This window comes from Filicampus tigris, chromosome 20, assembly GCF_054856515.1.
Source record: "Filicampus tigris isolate MCC_2025a chromosome 20, RoL_Ftig_1.0, whole genome shotgun sequence".
Classification (NCBI taxonomy): domain Eukaryota; kingdom Metazoa; phylum Chordata; class Actinopteri; order Syngnathiformes; family Syngnathidae; genus Filicampus; species Filicampus tigris.
This window is the reverse complement of record NC_141236.1, coordinates 5,992,659-6,014,147: the sequence shown is the minus strand read 5'-3', so window position 1 is coordinate 6,014,147 and position 21,489 is coordinate 5,992,659. Positions and strand designations below refer to the sequence as shown.

The 21,489-nt window shown below is 40.7% G+C and overlaps 2 protein-coding genes and 1 long non-coding RNA gene across 6 annotated transcripts; 1 reads left to right on the top strand and 2 right to left on the bottom strand.

The window, feature by feature from the left end:
- On the bottom strand, positions 1–3,625 carry LOC147128009 (uncharacterized). 2 transcript variants are annotated; one of them, XR_015083902.1, is made up of 3 exons: positions 1,554–3,625; positions 1,182–1,459; positions 1–1,044 (listed from the first exon to the last, which is right to left on the bottom strand). It is a non-coding gene; the product is annotated as an uncharacterized LOC147128009 (long non-coding RNA). The 2 variants fall into 2 exon arrangements; XR_015083903.1 differs by having other exon boundaries at positions 1,560–3,625.
- Positions 3,626–6,068: 2,443 nt separating this feature from the next.
- rab15 (RAB15, member RAS oncogene family) lies at positions 6,069–18,086 on the bottom strand. 2 transcript variants are annotated; one of them, XM_086019724.1, is made up of 8 exons: positions 17,919–18,086; positions 14,337–14,448; positions 10,006–10,066; positions 9,432–9,492; positions 8,832–8,909; positions 8,630–8,719; positions 8,143–8,208; positions 6,069–7,533 (listed from the first exon to the last, which is right to left on the bottom strand). In XM_086019724.1, the coding sequence occupies exons 1-8, from the start codon at positions 17,997–17,999 to the stop codon at positions 7,372–7,374; spliced, it is 711 nt and encodes a 236-aa protein (XP_085875850.1). In that variant the 5' UTR covers positions 18,000–18,086; the 3' UTR covers positions 6,069–7,371. The 2 variants fall into 2 exon arrangements, with proteins under 2 accessions (XP_085875850.1, XP_085875851.1); XM_086019725.1 differs by lacking the exon at positions 17,919–18,086 and having other exon boundaries at positions 14,337–14,679.
- fntb (farnesyltransferase, CAAX box, subunit beta) lies at positions 14,905–21,485 on the top strand. 2 transcript variants are annotated; one of them, XM_086019721.1, is made up of 13 exons: positions 14,905–14,935; positions 15,162–15,342; positions 15,548–15,612; positions 17,105–17,177; positions 17,441–17,532; positions 18,895–19,041; positions 19,119–19,202; positions 19,489–19,575; positions 19,641–19,770; positions 19,918–20,050; positions 20,112–20,223; positions 20,309–20,423; positions 21,233–21,485. In XM_086019721.1, the coding sequence occupies exons 2-13, from the start codon at positions 15,244–15,246 to the stop codon at positions 21,338–21,340; spliced, it is 1,245 nt and encodes a 414-aa protein (XP_085875847.1). In that variant the 5' UTR covers positions 14,905–14,935; positions 15,162–15,243; the 3' UTR covers positions 21,341–21,485. The 2 variants fall into 2 exon arrangements, with proteins under 2 accessions (XP_085875847.1, XP_085875846.1); XM_086019720.1 differs by lacking the exon at positions 14,905–14,935 and having other exon boundaries at positions 14,974–15,342.
- Positions 21,486–21,489: the final 4 nt, after the last annotated feature.

The window sequence follows — 21,489 nt, the reverse complement described above, 5'->3', positions numbered from 1 at the left end:
TTATATTTTAGATATCGTGTTTATTTAATTCCATGCTTGCACGTGGCTCTGAGCAGAGGCAATTAAAATATAAAGGCAAAACAACTTCTCTATTCAGTATCTTTTTTTTCATTTTTTTCAAGATGGCTCCAGGGAATTAAGTCACATAATGCGTTTAGTCATAAAAACAGATGTCTTATCTTAACACCATGTTTTACTTGCCAGTGTTAACCACTATTCAGAATGCATCCAACGTTTTCGGGAAAAATTGGCCTGTAGGTCATAAAATGTCAGTGTTTGAAACCATGGCTGTGCATGGCATCACACCAGAACTTTAAGTACCTGCCAGACCTCAGTATGGCAAGCCGCACTTGCTTTTTCTTGTTTTCTTTTTTATTGTTTTCTATCTAAGTCCACAAATACTTACTGTAATTATGACTTTACTATTGCGTTAGCTTAATGATAGACTGTGGCGCAGTCCGACTCATGTACAAATTCAGAATATGTTGCCGCCGTAGGACCCATGTACCCTACATCGTCCATAGTAAAGATCCACAAATAAATATTCTATTTACATTTTATATTAAACATATAGCCTAATGCTGTACACATGACAGTATATTGTTTCAAGATTACAAAATGAAAACAAACAGCACCGTTTACCCATGTTATGTCCTGTATTAAAGATGCCACTAGTCTCAATGCCAATGATCCAAAGAAAGTGCGAGTGAGTTGAAATTGGAAGTCAACCGCAGAAAATTCTTTGCAATAATTTGCTCTACGCGTCTTCACTCGTCCAAACACAATTAATATTGCGTTTAAGAAATATGAGTTGAGAAGCAAAATCCACCCGTTTTTAGCCATGTCAGGGGGCGGCCATTTTGTCACTTGCTGTCGGCTGAAAATGACATGGCTCATTACTTTTTGACTGCCCCTTGCACAATGTATGTAATAATAATAATAATAATAATATTTCTTGTGAGTGGCTGCCGACCAGTTCGGGGCTCCGCTTCCCCAAAGTCAGCTGGATCCAGTTCACCCAGGATCCAAAGATGAAAACGAGTCCTGTAGAAATTGAATGGATGGGTCAAATATTTCTTCATTGGCCAAGAGGAGCGAGTGGGAGAGCGGCATTGTGCCAAGTCCATTACAAGCCTGCGCTATGCATTAGTTATGAATCCCCTTAAGACTCTTTTACTTACCTGGGCTGGAGTGCATCTCTTGAGGTGCACATGCCATATGAGGGTGTCAAAACATCTTAGGAGCTTGTCAGAATCTTTCCAAGCTCAGCCTCTCTTTGTAGAGCTGTACAGCGGTACCTTTTCCATAACATGCTCGGGAAGAGGTGGAGGCATATGCAGAATTCAAAGTATTTCTCGTATGCCGCACGCGCACGCGCGGACAGTCGAGAGCTGAAGCAATGTGACTCACTCTGGTGTGAAAGCACAGCGCAGTTGTGGGAGGATGACATCACAACCCCCTGCAGAGAGGGGGAAAAAAAAAAGGGCCTAGCAGTTGGACCTGTTTCAAGCTTGCACATATAGGGAACCACACAAACATGTACATGTACACACTCTTACTCCTCCTCCTCCATCACACGTGAGCACATTGAACATTTTCTCAGCAGAAGTAGCACATATTGTCCCGATGAGACGCTCCAGGTGTTAAGTTGTGGATTTCCAAACTCATACGGTGGGAGAGGGGGAGCGGGGGATGAGCCAGTGGTTGGCCAGGATACGGACACACTCTGACAGGATTTAGGGGGGGGGCTGAGGTTGGAAAATAGGACGGTAGCGTACGACAGATGTTGGGAAGCGTCAAGGCTTTCTTTTATGAGCAGTTGGTCCGATGATGTGCATTGAGCAGGTTTACACCCCCGCCTGCACGCACCTGCAATGACAGCTCAAACACAGGGAGAGTCAGTCATAGACCCCCGCCCCGCCCCGCCATCACCACCACCGACAGCATCACGGCGTAGTCTGCATTCAAGTGAAAGAACACTCTCACGCTCCGTCACTCTAATGCGATTGAGAAGAAGGCGGCGAGATTAGAGTTTGATCTCAAAGACAAGTTGCTGATGCAGTGATTCACCACCAAAAGCAGATTGGCGGTCTTTTTTTTTTTTCGGGGGGCAGAGAGGAACTTATTTTCTTTTTCTTTGTCCAAACTGATGAACACAAGCTTTCCTTTGAGTGCAAATGCGAAATTTGTCAGCTCTTGTGATTATCATAAAGTACACTTGTCAGCAGAGAGTGTTGTCTGACACAAGCGACGTGTGAGAAAATCTGGCTCGAACTCAGGGGAAGAAAAATGATGATTCTAAAACGGGTACACATATTGATTTACTTGACTGGACCAGACTAAGGATTGGCAAAATTGAAGATGGATGGATGTATTTTTAAATGCATATATATATATATATATATATATATATATATATATTTTTTTTTTTTTTTTTTTTTTTTTTAATGGGAGATGTAGGAAAAAAATCGGCAAGTGCACCAACCAGTGTCTCACTACATCTCAATACACTTGAGGCATCTTGACCCGCCTGACACTAACAACACTATTCTGTCCTCCCTGAGTGGCGCGCACTTCAGCAGATAGCAAATCTCTTCAGAAAGAATCAACCTGTGCTTTCTTCAAGCTGTTTATTGACATTCCAAGTCAAAGTAACAAACACCGAAGAAAATCAAACTGTTTATTTAAGCAAATAGCTTCCAAAATGTCGTAGTACCAAGATTAACCTGTGAGAGGCAGTGTGGCACCAAGGGAATCCAGACCGTCCTTTTTCTGCCATATGTGCTAGTGGATCACCCTGTACCAAGTTTCCAAGGAAACAGTGAGTGCGATGAGTGTTTGCCAACACATTCAGTTAGTCTGTGAGAGTACTGGAGTCTTTGCGGTAGTAGACTATCACCAAACGGGTTCACATATAACCCCCACTGACAGTTTGGTTCCCTCACCTCCAAGTTGAGAAGAAGAGAGACACACCGGTCGATCTTTCACTGCCGGGTTTTCCTTGCAATGTTGTTGTTGGAAGGCAAGGGTCTGCTCCCTCAGTTCAGTCCAGTTCAGACAAGAAGAACTCAAAGTACAGGTGGCATGAAAAGACGGACAAAAGGATTCAGTGGTTGTTCAGGCTTTACTTCCACCCACACCCCTTTGTCTCAAAGTGTGATGTACCGTCTATTTTCTCTCATGACGCCGTAAAGCTTCAGCTCTCTTTGGAATGGAGTGCTGGACGAGTGTCTGGACGGCTTGGCAGGATGCACCAACAGTTAATTAAAACTGTGAGTCAGGTATTTGAGGATTGGTAGCATGTGTTGGCCTGTCGGCGTCATCTCCAGGGAAATCGAGGCTGGGGACACTAATTACATCTCTGCATGAAAATGAGATTGCTGTTTTTGCTCGTTCGACTGCGTATTGTGTTATTTATGCATCAGGAAATCGTCAAGGGCCTTTGTTCATCTTGGATTTTGATGACAGGATAATAACGGCTAAGATGATACCGATGACAGCAAAAAAAACATTAGTTGGGTGCTTTTGGCTTGTAATTTGTGCATATATGGAATACAAACAGGTGAATGCACTGATCATGTTAATGACTTCTCACGATAATTGACTTTATAGGTCAAACTTAAAAAAAAAAAAATATATATATATATATATATATATATATATATATATATATATATATATATATATATATATATATATATATATATATATGTATCAACAACCTGATGTACTATGGAAAAAAAAGTAAAGACATTTTTTTAAACCGTGTCAAAAACACATTTAGGGACATTAAAGCCATCTCTGAGTAAAATGTGCTGTTGACGAGTGTAATCTAACATTACTGGCAGGAATAGACGGCTCTAAATTCAAATTTTGCTTAGGGACCCAAAGAAGTGTGGGCCAGCTCTGGATGAAATGATAATGCATCATCTGTTAATTATTCAGAGGAATTGATACCGACTCTCACAAGTGTTCATTACGGCTACATTTCATCTGAAGGCCCTGTTCGCTTCAGCCTTGACTGAACTCTTGGAAGTCTTCAAATCCTCAGCTATGAGCATCAGTAACAGTATCAGTAAATGGATTAGGGATGTGCCAAATTTCCCTACATGTGACTTGAGCTGCCGTGGCTGTATCGAGGAGCATTAAATAGTGCACTAAATGTACTCGGTTACTTTGCACGCGTGGGTGTCCGCGTGCACGTTCACAATACTTGTGTGCGCGTGTCTGTGTCACTCAGCCTTGTTGCTAGATAGCGAGCTGTCATATCAGTGCCACATGCATATTCATGGTGATGCTAATGTCACCCCGGGCGCTTTAACGGGTTGACAACATGAACAACTCGGATGAGGCGCTGAACAAAAAGCTTTGCGGCTTCTTTCTCCCTCAGAGAACACAAGTCCCTGTCAACCTCTTACAAGTTCATCACCAGCGGTTTTAGTGAATGAGATGAACGAGCCTCTTAAATAGTTTAGGAAGAAATAGCACAATGTTACCCCCCGCCCCCCTCAGCCCCTCACCCACAAGAAATCACGTGATACTGTAGCAGGTCATAGCTCTAAGTATAATACATGAGTACCAGAGCTTCTGCTATGGGAGATTTTTATGTTACATCTGCCATCTAGTGGTCATATTACCAAGCTACATGAAAAAGTCACTCAATGGAAATGTTTTTTTTCTTTATGTATTGGGGTCATTTTTTTCTTCCTTTTTACATTTTGCTTCATTTTTAATGATAATTGAAAAGTATTGAATCTTAAAGTTTTCCTTTTCCTCCTTTGTATTTATTTATTCATTTACTGTGCAATAAACTTCTTGCAACTTGAATTTTTCTCATATGCTTTGATTCTTAATTGGATCAATATTATTTTTAAGTCAAGTATTTAAAAAAAACACATTGTAAATTAAATATGTGCAAAATACAGTTTTATAATGAATATGATTCATTAACACTGTGTTCATGGTACTCATTTTATGACATTTAAGGTTGTGCAGGGAATATGTACCAGGGGCATGAGAGTGAGAAAAAGCCCAAATATTTTCAAGCGCCACAATGCGAGTCAGTGGGGATGAAAATATGGTACACTATTTTAAGTGCTACAATGGGAGAAGCAAATGTACAAGAGGAGGAAAAATGGAATGAACTTTGATATATAGACAGTGATGCTATGCTTCACGGAAAATCTAGAGCTTTGAGTGGCATAGTGACAGTTTCTCTCCATAAAATAAGAAAACACCCTTGAACACCATTTTAAATCTGCGAATATTTACTCATAAACGTGACAACTTGTCTTCAAGAATAATATGCTGCATTCTGCTTGTACAATGTAATATATTTCCACAAATACTAGTAAAGTAGGTTTAAAGAAAGAAGATTTTTTTTTTTTTTTTTTTTTTTTTTGGGAACAACACACCTGTATTATGATTCCGGAGCTTAGGATCCAGAACATCATTCAACGCCACCCACACGCGCATACATTCTGTCATTTCGAGTCGACAAGTAGCGTTTGAGTATACGAAAAGAATGTGCACGAAGTGGATGTTCATTCTGTCTCCGAGAGGCATCTCTGGTTGAATCATAATTGAGTTTACAGCCAGCTGATTTTTAACTTCACTGAAGTCGCAATCAAAATCAAAATTTGCGTGCAAAAACTGTTCAGGATGGACTGAGATTTTTCAAAGATGTTGGCTTCTGAAAAACGCCAATGTGGGCCTCTATCTATGCACTTACCTTGTGGAAACACATTAAATTCATTTGCATGCAAATTGTGTGTTTTGGAAAAGCCCGCTGTGCCCAATTTAAAAGGACAGTCATTAAGCCGAGGTCACACATTTCACGCTAGGAGGTGAAAAAAAAACAAACAAAAAAAAACGTTTTGCTACAAAGAAACCGATTTTTTGTTAAATTCCTCTTGATTAACGACTGAATTGAAGTAAACAATCAGGCGTGGGAGCACACGCTCCTTGAATGCCAGCAATCATCCACGACAAACAAAGAAAAACGTCCCTGAACGCTTCCATTTAGCACCCATTTAGGCTAACTTCCGACAATTACACCTACTGCATGAAACGGTTGGAAAAGTGCCAATTTATGTACTCACCCAAAAACACTGTAGAGGTGGATAATGCGCAAATGGGAGAACAATGTTCATTTGATCCGGTCCTCACCAGATCACCAAAAGGTGATAAGAAAAAAAAATCAAGTCAATATGGAACACTTTGGAGACATTTCCTAAACTTTACACTGATTTAGAAACTGCGTTCTGCAATGCAGCTGTCTTAAGTGTGTATAAAATCGGAAGCTGTTTGAGCACGTATCCAGTATCCTGGATCCCCAACTTAAGGTCCATGTCCTAGTACACTCTCTCTCCTCACTAATAAGACATTTTTGGCATACTAAAAGCACAACTTACATGCTACTAGTGAACCAAAACTGGACAATATTAAATATATTAAGATCAAGATGGTTCTCAAAATTTGTGTACTAAGTGCCACAAAAAAAAAAAAACGTCATTCTTTTTAAGTTCAAGCATCATAACTAATATTGAAACACAGTAGTCTACTCGGCCTAAGTGTTCATTTAAAACGAGGCGGTGTCATTCTTAAAAAGTATATTGAATGTTATTGTAAGCCAATGTCACAGTAGGCACAGTTTGAACATTGACACTGTGCTTAAAAAGTAAAGTAAAAAATGTATTTTAAATTTTGATTCAATAAAAAAGCATTGCACACCAGTTACTATAAATAAAATAAAAATAGCTACATACATGTTTGAGAAAAACAGATTGTTTTGTTCTATATTGTGCTTCAAGTTAAACATAACTGAACTGTACTTAAAAAAGTGGAAGCACTCTAACACTATGCCATTTGAACACTTATTGATTCTTTAAGTACCACTAGAGGGAGCCCACGTAACACACTTAGAGAATCACTGAGCAAGATATGAATTAGTAGAGTTTAAAAATTGACCAGTAGTAATGTACTAGGAACACAAAGTTGCCTGATAGTGCAAAGTTTCGCCTCACTAATAACATGTTGGTGTCCTACATGTTAGGCCAGAGATGTTGTACCAGTGAGGACAGAGTGTACAAGAACATGAGCCGTAACTTGATCTCAAGAATATCATATAAATGTTCAAATGTCTTCCCATGAAGCCGTTTGAGCAGTACTTGCATGCTTGGAGGCCAAAAGTGTCATTAGTAGTGGGAAAAATGTTCCTAGTAGTCATTCTACTTGTGAGTGAGGACAAAGCGCGCACTACGACACTGACCTGAAGTTGGATATCAAGGATGTGCAAGAAATGCTCAAACGGCTTTCCAAATTACAATTTCCAACAGCGTCCCCTCACACTCGCCGCACTTCAGTTCTCTCTTAACACCAGCAGCCTTTCCCCTGGTCGGCGGACCCGCCGTCACACAGTCCCTCCTCTTCCTCCAGAGCAGCCAGGTTCAGCTCGTCGTTCAGAGACGTCCGCAGAAGGTCCAGGTCCTTCTTGTTGGCCGCCAGCACCTGCTCGGCCAGCCGTGTAAAAGTCTTGATGGAACACAAAATGAGGAGAGAGAAAGAGCCATCCCTTTCTATTCGTTATCAAGGGTATGCACCATGGAGCTGTTTTAGGCACCTACATTTTCTTTTAGCACCACTAAAAATAACAATGGTGGTCGTAGCAATCACTTCATTTCTATTCGTTATCAAGGGTACACATCATGGAGCTGTTTTAGGCACCTATATTTTCTTTTAGCGCCACTAAAAATAACAATGGTGGTCGCAGCAATCACTTGATTTCTATTCGTTATGAAGGGTATACATCATGGAGCTGTTTTATATATTTTCTTTTAGCACCACTAAAAATAACAATGGTGGTCATAGCAATCACTTAATTTCTATTCGTTATCAAGGGTACACATCATGGAGCTGTTTTAGGCACCTACATTTTCTTTTAGCATCACTAAAAATAACAATGGTGGTTGTAGCAATCACTTAATGTCTATTCGTTATAAAGGGGACACATCATGGAGCTGTTTTAGGCACCTACATTCTCTTTTAGCACCACTAAAAAAAACAATGGTGGTGGTAGCAATGCATTATATGAGCAACAGTCAAAGTGCGATGCAGTTTTTTTTTTTGTTGAAGTTTTCTCACCTCTGTTATGTTGTGGTTGGTGAAGGCACTTGTCTCAAAAAAATCCATTCCATAAGCGCGGGCCAGCTGGAGGATGTAAATCAATAAAATATAGGGTTTTTACTTCTCACAAACAACAGATGCACATTTAATGGAAAGCATGCACTACTCACAAAAAGTAAGGATATTTAGCTTTCGGGAGAAAATTCAGTATTAAAAAATGCACTTCATTTGTCTTTTGCATGCAAGTTAAACAGCAAAATTCACATTCACAACCAGTGTTTGATCCAGGAATTGACTAATATATTTCCAAAGAAGTCTACTTCCTCGGGGTATCGTCAGAGGCCCACAATTTTACACACAATTACAAATGGAGCAAAGTCAGCATCCAAAAGTCAAATGAAGTTCACCTATAAAGTTTGTAGTGCATTTTAGGGTCATCCTGAAATATCACCAAAAAGCTGAATATGCCTAACGTTTTGTGAGAAGCGCATAAGCCAAAACCCACCTTGACACCTTGCTCTGTGGCCACCTGCCTCTTGTCCACTTCATCCGACTTGTTCCCGACCAGAATCTTTTGGACCTTTTCTGGAGCGTACTAGTGATTGTGGGATTGAGAAATTGCCAGGCAGTTGAAGCAGAAATGAACCACTACACCCCCAACGACTTCATTAAAAATGATACAGAGAAATCAATTTTGCGCCGATCACCTCGTCCACATCACTTGCCCACTTCATGATGTGCTGGAAGGAGCGCTCGCTCGTGATGTCGTAGACCAAGAAAATTCCCTGAGGAGATTGCAAGATTTTAATTACCAAGACACCAGAGAGCGCGGAGCATTATAAATTGCGTATCACTGGCCGGAGGAGGCATTAAAAGGAACACGATCTTCCAATTTCACTATCAGTTTTCCAGTAAATAGAAAATTCAATTCCAGTAGATTGGACGTTCTGTGGAGCCCGCGGGAGCAATTCCATAGTGACAGTTCTTGTTAGCAAGATTAACATCAACACTCTTTTCGTGTCTCCAGTGCATTTTTTTTTTTTTTACTAAGTACCTCAGATACAGGAAGGCAGACTAACAAACATTCTTGAACAGGGATTTGAATAGGAAAAATAAAAGAAAATCCATCGCCAATTAAAAAAAAAAAAAAAAAAAAAAACTCAAATTAAACCTAACTTTTTGAACGCAATTGAAACAATGCAAATAAATATGATTTGATGACAATGAAGGATAAAAATCATGACTTCATCAACATTGAAGAAATAATTTTTGCTGCATATAGAGACTCACAAACACACAATTGTCACCTGCGCTCGCCTGTAGTACTGCTTTGTGATGGTCTGGTAGCGTTCCTGGCCTGCAGTGTCCCTGGGAAACAAAAATATTACCATTACGTTGACGGGAAGTGAAAAGGAGGAAAATATGGACTTATTGGTGTGTCTCAAGAATTTATGAACTACGTTGAAGTAAATTGAAGAGCTCCCTTTTGACAAAAATAGCACTCAAACACCACCTTGTGACATCGAAAGCCTGATTGTGGATGCTATATGATAAAGAAGGACTATTGATATTCTGTAGGTGGCTCAAGAGCATCAAAACGTTCAAAATTGAAATGTCTGGAGGCATGGCATCTAAGAGCCCCGGTATAATGCGACTGGGTCAAAACGGCAGTAAGGGACTAAACTACGGCAATATTTCCCGAGATGTGGGGGTGGTAAGTGGGGTGGCCGTTGCCACCGCGTAGCCCCGCCCTTGATCCTTTTCACTGCATAGTGAAATTACAATACGGGACTAAATACAATAGACAACAAGACATTATATCCGTTTTGTGAGCATGAGCAATTGTGCAATACCACACATCACACACATGTGAATGCTTACCATATCTGGATCCGCACTTTGATACCATCTATTAGCAGTGTCTTCATTTTGAAGTCAATCCCTGCAGGGGACAATAGGTGAGGTGGTAATAAACAATGTTGCATTTTGAGAGAGGAGGACAGCAAGAATATTTACTGTATACATCGTACATTAACACTCTCGTTACGCACGCCTTTGCTATTTTGCAGATTTCTTTTGAGGAACGTATCTACAGACTGTATGTTGAAGAATTCCATTCTTTTTCCTTAGTTGACTTTAGCGGAGCGCCCCGCTGAAGGTTTTCTAGTTATTAAATGTAAATCCTTCCCAACTTTTTTTCTTTTTTGCTTTTCTTTCCCCACATGACCGCCTCCACTGACTAACGCCACTGAAGTCAATAAAAAAGTAAAACCACACCACTTCTACAGACCACCGTATTCCCTGGGAAGTCAATTAACAGCTTATCTTGGTTAAACTGACTCACACCCAAGTGGCCCGGCGCATGACTATGGGGAAAAAGGGTACCGAGTTCAATCGATTCTCATTTTCATTCCATTTCTAAGTTCATAGTTGCACTTCTGTAAATGAATATACAGTATGAATAATGCAGGGAGAAATCAACTGTGGACTGTGAATATGCTCCAGCTGAGTGACGGTGCGACAGTTCACTGACACCACAGCATCGCTAGCATTGCATGGAGATCCAGTCATCCATTTATAACTCAAAAATCGTACATTCATTAAAACAATGCATGTAATTAAGGCCCGTCTTTTGGAGCCATGCTTCTGCTGAAGCTTTTAAAAAAAAAAAAAAAAAAAAAGATAGAATGTCTGCAGTTTACACACTCCAATGTAACAATGGTGAACAGAACAATAGGGCGGACTGCATTTAATGGAATATGGAAGAGCTTCACAATCAGCAGAGGGAAGGCCTTGAGTAAACGAACGGGAACAAATCCCAAAGTGATTTGACAAATATGTTGCAGCATTCAGCATAGATGAGGTGCTGACATTTGTCCGCGTGGCGGAGGACGGGGCTGCGGACTGGCTCATGGATGGATGGGCAGATTTGCCAATTCTTTGTCGAAAAGGCTTGTCAGCCGCGACATTATCATGACTAGTGGAAAAGCTGCGGCGTTGACATCGCAGCAACATGGAGGGCAAGCATCTGTTGCTCATAATACTGTAAACTTAATGACAATCACTGCTTTAAAATCGTCATTATGTAATAATTCCACCTTATTGTCAGATGTTCAAAATCATACTGATAGGAGTGATGTCCAATAAGGAGAATATTACTGCAATAAGAATAATGTCTACCTCATTACCTTGGTGATCCTGTATCACCCACTTCAGTAGTTTGTAATAATGATGGACCAGCCAAGAAAAAAAAACAAAAAAAAACATAAAACGTATACAAAAACACAATGTATTGTAAATTTGTAGTAGTAGTAGTGCTAGATAATTTTTCAAAATCATCCAGCCCTAATAAGAATTTTTAAAAACATCGGTAAATCATCCCATTGCACAGTTGACACAAGGGGGAATTGTTTGCTAAATTACTTAAAAGTATTTCGAGCAGTTGTCAAATGGAAATTTAGCAGAATAAGAGAGGGATTTATGTTTGGTAGAATATTTCTTTGTTGTAACAATGCTTCTTGACCATAAATCTGGCCTTTTTTCCATTGCCAAACATTTTATTTTATTGTTATCATTGACTCCTGTTTGGTATTTGGTTAAAGTTTGAAGGAGAATGTGAATGTCTTCAGTTGTTCTGTTTGTTAATGCGGTTAGACGTTGTAATTTTGGTTGAGTAAAACACCTTGAGTGTGAAATAAATTTGCCTTGCCATTTATCAAACTTGCTAGTATAGAGAGTTTGTAAATCAGGTCTGTCCATAATTTTTCCTCCAAGGGCCAAATACAGAAAAATAGAAAAATGCAATGGCCACTTTGACATTTTTTAGTTTAGATAGGTACATATATTCCAAGCAATTACACAGTGTGTCCTATAAATGTCCATACATGATTTTAAAATATTTTACTTCTTATATTTTAGACACCCTAAAAATGCATTTGAATACAAAGCGATACATTAAAATCATACTAAAGTCCAGTGTAGTAAAACCCCTTTTTTTCTTCAAATGCCAAATCTGCACTGGGTAAGCTAAAAAAAAAAATCCCAAAGCCGCATTGTTGTTGTTTTGTAGTTAAACTGGACAAGTGGACTGATGACTTACGGACTAGTTGAGTGGAAGGAAAGATGGGGGGATCATTTACTGTAATCCCTCTGTCACTGTGAAGGCTGGGAAATTATTTATTGATCCTGAGCAGAGAAGGACATTGACAGTGGCCACTCTAGATCTCACTATACCTCCCTTTGGATTTTTGTGGGGTCAGTTAAGCCTTGGCGAGGGCCGGATGAAATATTACAGGCTCCCACTAAACTCAGAGATGAACTATTCTGAGCGACAAAAACACAGGTCCTCTCTGCAACAATATATAATTTCTGATTTGCACCGTCATACGAAGTATCGTCTTCAGTCAATCTAAAATGCATGTTTTTAACAAAGGGGGAGGACTCTGGAGCACCTGGAGAAAAAAACAAAAAAAAACATGCACCACACAGGAGACGGGAACGGGGACTCGAACCCAGAACCTCAAAACAGTGAGACAGATTAACCAACCACGAGTTTGCCGAACTGCGTGATGCACGCAAGAATGTTTATTCTTGTGTAAATATTACAGTCTCTCTTTTTGCTAACTAAGTTCAAGCAGCCTGCTTTCAATTTACTCAATACACATCATTCATTAGGATGACCTTGTCTGGACAATGCACTTTCTTTTCAACAAAAACCTATTTAGCTGTCATTTCCTGACTTGATAATATTAACCCGGGGCCAGAGGAATTTCTGTATTGTGTCACTTCAATGTTCAACGTCACAAAACAGTTGCTTCCTTGTCCACAGTGGAAAAGAAAAGAGAGCTGCTTTACGACATTACGCAGGGCAGTATGAAAGCAGTGCAATTATCACAATAAGAAACACGTGCTAATTAGATAACTATTTCCGAGAATAGATCTGAAAGGTCCAACTTGTGTCACAGTTATCCTTCAATGCTTTCTGTTAACATTAGACAGTAGCATCATTTATGAAGAGCAATGAGTCTGGACCCACCTGTGATCCCTCCCCCCAATTAAGATTTTACAGTAGAGTACTTTAACTGCAGTAATCAAAATTGTGATACAGCGGCAACGCAAAAGGTGGACCTAATGCCCGTAGCTCAATATTGAAGTTGGATTTGTCGTATTTTGGAAAAAGAGTTCAATAGACCCACACACAAATACAATATGGTCTAAATGGCTTCACTCACTGTATCTATTCATTCATGCCATGTATTAATCAGGGTTGCAGATTTTTATTTTTTTTTTTTTTACTAGAAGCACAACGGCCTTTTGGCTGAAATTTAGGGGCCCCGCACTATAAATTGATTTGCGAATTGAATACTCACATTTCCACTCATTTTCACTATCCTACTGATAAAACTGACAAATGGTTTTAAGTGTGGAGCTTCTTTTTTTTTTTTAAATCAGGAAATGAGTGAGAATACGAGAGTACCTAGATGAAAAATTGACGCCATCATTTAGGGGCGGTCTGGAGCCCTTAACCATGTATTCAAGAGGTTCTTTTATATTTAGGGATGTCTGCCTCATTATTCAAGAAATAGTATCTAAGGTCCTTTTTCCTCTTTATTTGAAAATATAGGCAAAAAGCAATGAAAATCAATACGCCACACTACAGAAACCCAGTCTGTAACAAAGCTTTCATCAAAATAGGCTACTGTTGCAGATGTGCTTTGATTTGTGTTGTGATAAGGTCAATGTGGCCCTCTGACAAAACCCTTGGCCCCGGGCAGGCCCCTCAAAGGTCTAGAACCGCCACTGCAATGACCCTGAAGAGACAATGAATGAAAGACTTATTTCTGCATTGATTAAATAATTAAAAATAATAAATTAATTAATAACTGTTTTAATTGGTTCTTAAGAATTGCAGCAGCGATTCAGTCTCAACTACTCTGGATGGTTGCAGGCTCGAATCATGGGTCTGGCCATCACTGGACTAGTCATCAGCCAATCACAGAGAAAATAGTAAACTACTGTACAGTTCGGTGGTGGTGAACACAAAAGCAACTATAATGCAAAATCATTTGCAGTGCAATCGCTCCTCTGTATTACATATAAAATGTGTATTGGAACAAAAAGCTGCCAGTTTTATCTGGTTGGGCATTTTCCCACTAGATTCACTGAGACCTCTAATGGATCATATTTAGAATATTGTGGATATTGGCACTTACCTATAGTTGAAATGTGAGACGGGTGAAATTCATTGTCGGTGAATCTGCATAGCAAACACGTTTTTCCAACCCCAGAGTCTCCAAGAAGCAGGAGTCGGAAGAGCACATCGTACTGCTTAGCCATAGTGTTGAATTAAAAGAAAAAAGGGAGGAGGTAAATATCCCTAACTCAGCGACGGATGGCTCCTTCCCCATTCACGAGCCATATCTGCTTCAACTAGCAACGTCAGAATGTGTGGCTTGTTGTGGACCGCGAGACAAAACAAGGATGCTCGAGCTTCCCCCCCTACCACGCCGTGGCAGCCTCCTGCCTCCAGTGGGTGCGGTGAATCGCTGTCAATTTTAAACAAGAATGCTTACTTCCGGTTACTACCGTTGACATTTTAATTTACATTTGCCGATGGAACACGGGTCTCGATTTAAAAAAAAACAAAAAACGATACCCTGTATGGTATTTATAAATACATTCAGTTTAAATATAATGTGTTAAGAAGGTATGGAGCTTATATTTGTAATACAGTTGCGCTGTTAAACATGCTTTATTTCGAAAGGCCAACAGTTCCGGTTCTTGCCTCAATTAAACTTCACCTGCGACTGAGGTAAAAACACATTTCTTTGTTGTGTTTCTAACACGCCTGGGCCACATCACATTGACAACGAAAGAAGAAATAGAATATATACACACAACAGTTGAAATGCATTCATGAGAGCGTGTATTCAAGTAAAAGAAAGATTGTGCATCAACAAACCAAGCTGGCATTTTTGTTCCCTTGTAGACGCCGTACTAGCCAATTACGTAATTTCCGTTCACTCTAACCGCAACAGGAAGTGAGAAATCAGAGTGAAAGTGAGTGGAAACTAGTCAAAACAAACGGACGCCAACGCCCCGATTTTTTGGTTTATCACAATGGATGGCGTACAAACTCCTTTGCGGTGTTTTCGGGAGTGCCACTCCACTGAAATGTTCACGGATGACGGGTTGGGAACCGTTACCTCACGGGAGCAGGTAAGCGGTTGCTCAGATTAGCCTCCCTGGATAATGGGGAATGCTAAATATGCCTCAGATGACGGGCCTTATTTGGTTTTCTTACCATAAATGCATGCACTACCTTTCAGAGCAACGGTGTCGTCCTTTTAAATGTTTTCAATTATATATATTAATAATGCTTGACGAAGTGTGAGTTTTCTGTATATTCTCTCTGTTTGCAAAGAAAAGGGTCGAGCGCAGCATTGAAGAAGTCATCAATCATTGCAAGCAAATCCACAGCATACCACAGTAAGTACCTGTTGTGTTTCATCATATGTCAAAACAATTCTTTCTTAAAACCGTGCCGCGACAAGGCTTCTGTCATACTGTATTTTTTGAAAATGACAGCGTCACTTATTCGTTAAATGAGTGCAAGCACGGTTTGGCGCACTGCCGCCACTTGCTGGTCAACAAGAGTCATTGCAATCTGAGGCGTTGGAGAGCTCAACAAATTATGATAAATGTATTTTCAAAATAAATCGCATTCTCTGTGTTCCTTTACCTGAACAATTACTACATGAATAGCCGTCATATTTAATACTGGCAGGTACTCAATACCATTCACCTGCATAGTAGTAGTAATTTTTTTCAATGTGTAATATGCCTTAATGGTAAGTTTTGAAACACTTTAGGCAGCAAAAAGTAAAGAATGAAGAATATAAGTTTAAAAAAAAAATCTGTATCTTGGCAGACTTAAAGCTTCTCTTTCTGTGTTGCCATGACGACCGAAGAGTCTCCCTCCGGGGAGGATGACGCATGCACCAAGAGAATATTTTTCCACATCTGAGGTCCAATTAGTAACATGTGAAGTCTTTATTATACAAGAGAGCAAAGTACATTTGAATTATTTTAAATTAATTACTGATTGTGTCATTAATATTGTTCAGTTTTGATTGACACTGTCAGAGAGGTATTTATTTAACAATATGCAGATGCTAAGAATAAATGAATAAAATAAGGCAAGTTTCTAGGGTTGCATTGGTGGACTGCATCATCTTATTAGCATACGCATACATATAATTGAATTCAATGTTATGTTTTTTTTTTGTTTTTTTTTTAATTGCTGCAAGCTGTTTATAATATAAAAACATTGTCACAAAATCTTATGACAATATTAAGCCCCTATCGAGTGCCCATCACTCCAAGTGGATAAGAGGTCTTAAGAGGCCTTAAAAACAAGTTGGCTTCCGATGACAATTTGTCAAATATTGGCGTAATGGTGTGAAATAACCCTAATAGTGTCGATTAGCATGCCTATTTCCACCTATGGAGTAATGACTAATTGAGAGCCTCTGTATTTGCTGTGATTATGACACATTAGCAAGCACGCTGTTACTATCTGTGATTGTTTTAATGGCGTGTCAATCAGCCCACATGCTCTCCTGCTATTAATGGTCGCTTCTCGGTAGGCTGACTCTACATTTCTATGACAACTGCATCAAAGCCACGGCAGACAGAAAAGAATGCCTTTTCTTTGTCTTATTACAGCAGGTCATCCAGTTGTAGGATTTTTTTTTTTAAGGAGAATGTAGTCAATATGGTTTTTTTTCTGTTTGTTTGTATTAAGGTAACGGGTGGCAAACTTAGATCATTAATCCCAATCAACACCTGTTGTTAGTGGGGGCGTATAGAACATAGCCAAGAAATGTTTTGACTTGACTTCCACTTTAAAGAAAAAATATGCACATTATGAAATATTTGAAAAGGACGGCTACTTATTTGCTACTTGTTTGCTCCACAGGCCAACGTTGCTGCGGGAACAACACTACCAATATCTCAAGAAGGGCTTGCGGCATTTATCAGATTCTTACGAGGTACCATGTCAAACTCATGCGGTGCTAATTCAAAGCAATCTTCACTGCCTCAGGAGCTTGAATGGCAAAATTCACAGCAGGTGTATGATGCATTAATTGGCAAGAAGATTTCCATGGACCTCCACTTCCATGCCTAAAACTGTATTCAAAAGTTCATCTGTAAAGGTTTTGGTGCATTTTAGGTGACTACTGAAATTTCTCATCCAGTAATGTATAACTGATGTGTATATCTGCTGTGTGTGTGTGTGTGTGTGTGTGTGTAGTGTCTGGACGCAAGCAGACCTTGGCTTTGCTTCTGGATTCTTCACAGTTTGGAGTTACTCGACGAGCCTGTTCCTGCCGCCGTGGCCTCGGAGTGAGTCACGCACGCGCTCTCATGTTCATGCTGCTGTTTAACGAGCACTCGACCACCAACGCCCTTAATATAGCCACACTACTGTACTGAGGGAGTCTCTTGTTCCCTCCTTATGATTACTGCAGTAACCTTTGATTTGTTTTTTTTATTTGCAACAGGGAGCACATTTTCACTGCTAAACGATTGATACAGGGAGAAGGGGCACCATTAAACCTAATTACTAATCCCTATGTAAATCTATTTTTTATAACATGTCTGTGGCACAATTTTGTTAAAAAGCCCCAAGGGTCAAGAATTATACAACAATGTATGCTCTCTATTATTTTGTGTCACTTAAATTAGCAAGAGAGCGGCTGTGTGTGTAATCTCAATGCAGCTCTGCTTACCTTTTGGCTTGACATGATAATAGTGGGATGCGGGTGTTTCTGCATGATGGTGCTTCTGCCTGATAGTGTTATAGACAGCATAGTCCAGTGGCTGGACTCGAGACTTTGCTTGAACTTGACTGGACTTGCACTGGATCTTCGCGAAGCCTAGCTGATCAAGTCATGGGCGGAGAAATCTGGTGTGGGGGCGATTATATGAATTTGTTACATAATAGTAGGGTGGGAGGACAAAACAGCTCGCTCACTGACACATTTTCAGAAATGGATGGATAAAACATTTTCGTGGTTGTTTCATTTCACACTTGATGGGTTGTCAGGCACAAACTACCGGTAGTTGGAATAAATCATTTAAAAAGTCACGTTTTCGCTCAGTCAACTGCCAAGCACCCCCTTGTTTTTTGTTTTGTTTTTTCTCTGCTTGCGTTCAGGTCAGAGCCTGAGAGAGGATGCTAAAGCTCAGTTTTCCTTCCAGATAACTTGGCTGGCGGCATCTTTGCGGGTTGTGTGATTGCTCGCCATGGCGAAGGATGAAAAGGATGATGGCGCGGGCTGTAACGTGTTCAAAACCGAGTGAAGTTTGCCATTTGGGGTGGGGGGGATTTAAGGAGAAACTTTCTGCATCATCTGGTCTCTATTTTATGTTCGCATTAAAATTATTTACTACGACACATTTGCTTAGGTTTTGTGTCTACTTACATCATCAAAACGGTTCGTATTATAGAAGACTGACCAATTGTGTACCTGTCTGCCTCAAGTGTGAATTTGCACAACTAAGTCAATTTTCTGTGCGCTGTTAACAGATTTTATCATCAGGCTAGCAATGGCCATGACTACACAGAAACCCTGTCATGTCAAAGCCAAAAGCTAAACAGAGCTGCGGCGTTGTGACGCACATTGTAGCATTATCAGGGTTAGCCTTGAGGAACCGTTTTAAATTTCTGGGAAAAAAACATTTCGATACTTACTTCCAATCCAGTGTGTGTCAGTTCCTGGCTCGATGTCAGAGCCCCAAGGGTGGTTTCGGCGGCGGCCCTTCACAGCACGCCCACCTGGCGCCCACCTACGCCGCCGTCAACGCCCTCTGCATCATCGGCACAGAGGAAGCTTACAACGTCATTGATAGGTAGTCCATCGTTATCCTTCTTGAGCACATGGAAATATTTTGCTATAATCTAGCGTTATGGTTCTCCTCTATTCCAGGGAGAAGTTGTTAGATTTCCTATGGTCAGTGAAGCAGCCAGATGGCTCCTTTGTGATGCACGTGGGAGGGGAGGTGGACGTCAGGTGAGACTTCAACTTTCTGTCGCATGATGGTGGCAAAGCACTTACAACAGGAAGAAGAACAATAAATGAAATACATTTTGGCATTTACACACATTAAATGTAAATGTAAAGGAATACACCAACATGCCACAAGATGGCGCTAAAGTAATACTTTCATTGCTTAGGCCTGTCAAATGAGACTAGGCTTTTTTATCCAGCTAATAGTAGAGGTTATGTTCCAAACAAAATTGTGAATGTGAGGAAGTTCACTGTATATTATGTACTGTGTGTGTGTGTACCTTCACAGGAGTGCGTATTGCGCAGCCTCTGTAGCATCGCTAACCAACATCATCACACCCAAACTATTTGAAGACACCACCAACTGGATCCTCAGGTAAGCGAGGCGCCATTTAGCTGTTTTATTCATTTATGACCACGCTCATGGGTGGTTTTGTGCAGTTGTCAGAACTGGGAGGGCGGCCTCAGCGGGGTGCCGGGTCTGGAGGCCCACGGCGGATACACGTTTTGTGGCACCGCCGCTCTGGTCATCCTGGGGAAAGAGCACATGCTGGATCTCAAAGCCTTACTGGTGAGGAATTTGACATTTGAAAGATTTTGCAGCTGAGGTCCATTACGAGTTACCCAGCTACCCATTCTGGATCTTTAGTAAGTAATGCAGAACCCCTTAAAATACTTTTATCCGCTTTCTCTCCTCATGTGTTGTTGCGGTCTGCAGAGGTGGGTTGTCAGCAGACAGATGCGTTTCGAAGGGGGCTTCCAGGGCCGCTGCAACAAACTGGTAGATGGCTGCTACTCCTACTGGCAGGCCGGACTTCTGCCACTCCTCCATAGGGCCTTCTTCAAAGAAGGTAACAGCGTTGCTCTTAACGCTCGTCGCCGTATCGAGTTTGACTCACTTGTTTTGCGCAGGGGAGTCGGAGCTGAGTCAACACAGGTGGATGTTCGAGCAGCAGGCCTTGCAAGAGTACATCCTCCTCTGCTGCCAGAACCCAACCGGGGGGCTACTAGATAAGCCTGGCAAGTCAGTATGACATAACAAACATCACATTAGCACAAGAAGATAATGCAGATCAAATGGTTTGACGCCTTGTTTTTGTCCCGTTCAGATCCAGAGACTTTTACCACACGTGCTACTGCCTGAGCGGCCTTTCCATAGCGCAGCATTTCGGGAACACGGACAGCCATCACGAGAGCGTCCTCGGCAAGGAGCAGAACAGATTGGTGAGGCTTCGAGTGTAAAGCAACTGACAAACATTTGCATACCGACTGCCGACACAAAACGTGCGAAGGATTAAAGTTGTCCTTAGATTGTGTCTACTGTATATTTAGCCATAATAACCTTGTATATAATTTGTGTTTGGGGAAAAAAAACAAGTCAATCATTTCCATAAAACACATTTATGCCATTTTACTATAATCTGCTGTGAAACTGTTCCCACGTTATCAATCTATTCAAATTACTACAACCTGAAATATATGTATCGGATATAAATTCATAATTGGCAGCAACACTCGTTTGCAAGCATTACTTTTTGCAGCGTAGGCGTGGAGGAACTGTTGTCGCAAGCATTTCTGGTTGTACTTGGTCACGCTTTGGGAGTCTATTGGCACAGAAAGCGTTTTTATTTGAGCAAAATAGCCTGCACGTTTAATGTTAATACAAACGGAGAATGAGAGGCTGTGACAGATGTGAGGCAACGGCTAGAATTGAGAAGTGAAGTAATTGAAATTGGGGGGCGGGGGGGGGGGGGGGGTTAAGTGCATGTGGTTTCACTTAAAAAATGTGAATGACACCAGGTGTGGTGTCGCTTTGACTTTTTCCGTTTCCTGTTTCGTCACTGGCACCTTCGGCTGGCGCCACCGACAATGTCCATTACACATACAAATGTGTTGATTCAACTGTGTGGCAAATTTCTTTGTGATGTTACAACAGGTTACCTGTTAGTGCCTTCCTGCAATTTCCGAAAGCACCATGACTAACGGAACGGGGTTTTGTCTGTGGTAAAACACATTTTTGTTCCACTTTATAGGCTCCAACTCATCCCGTTTACAACATCTGTCCAGAGAAGGTGGCTCAGGCCTTGCAGCACTTTCACCGGCTGCCCGTCCCAATGGAAAACTCTGACCATCAGTCGTAGTTTATAGTCTCTCGGTGGTGAAGAAACAAGACTGGAAGCAGCAAAAATGATTTTTTTTTTGTTGCTCTTGATGCCCTTTGTCAACATTCTGAAATGAACATTTTTCAGTATGGCCCAGGTTAATAAATCTTTGTATTGCACCAGATCTC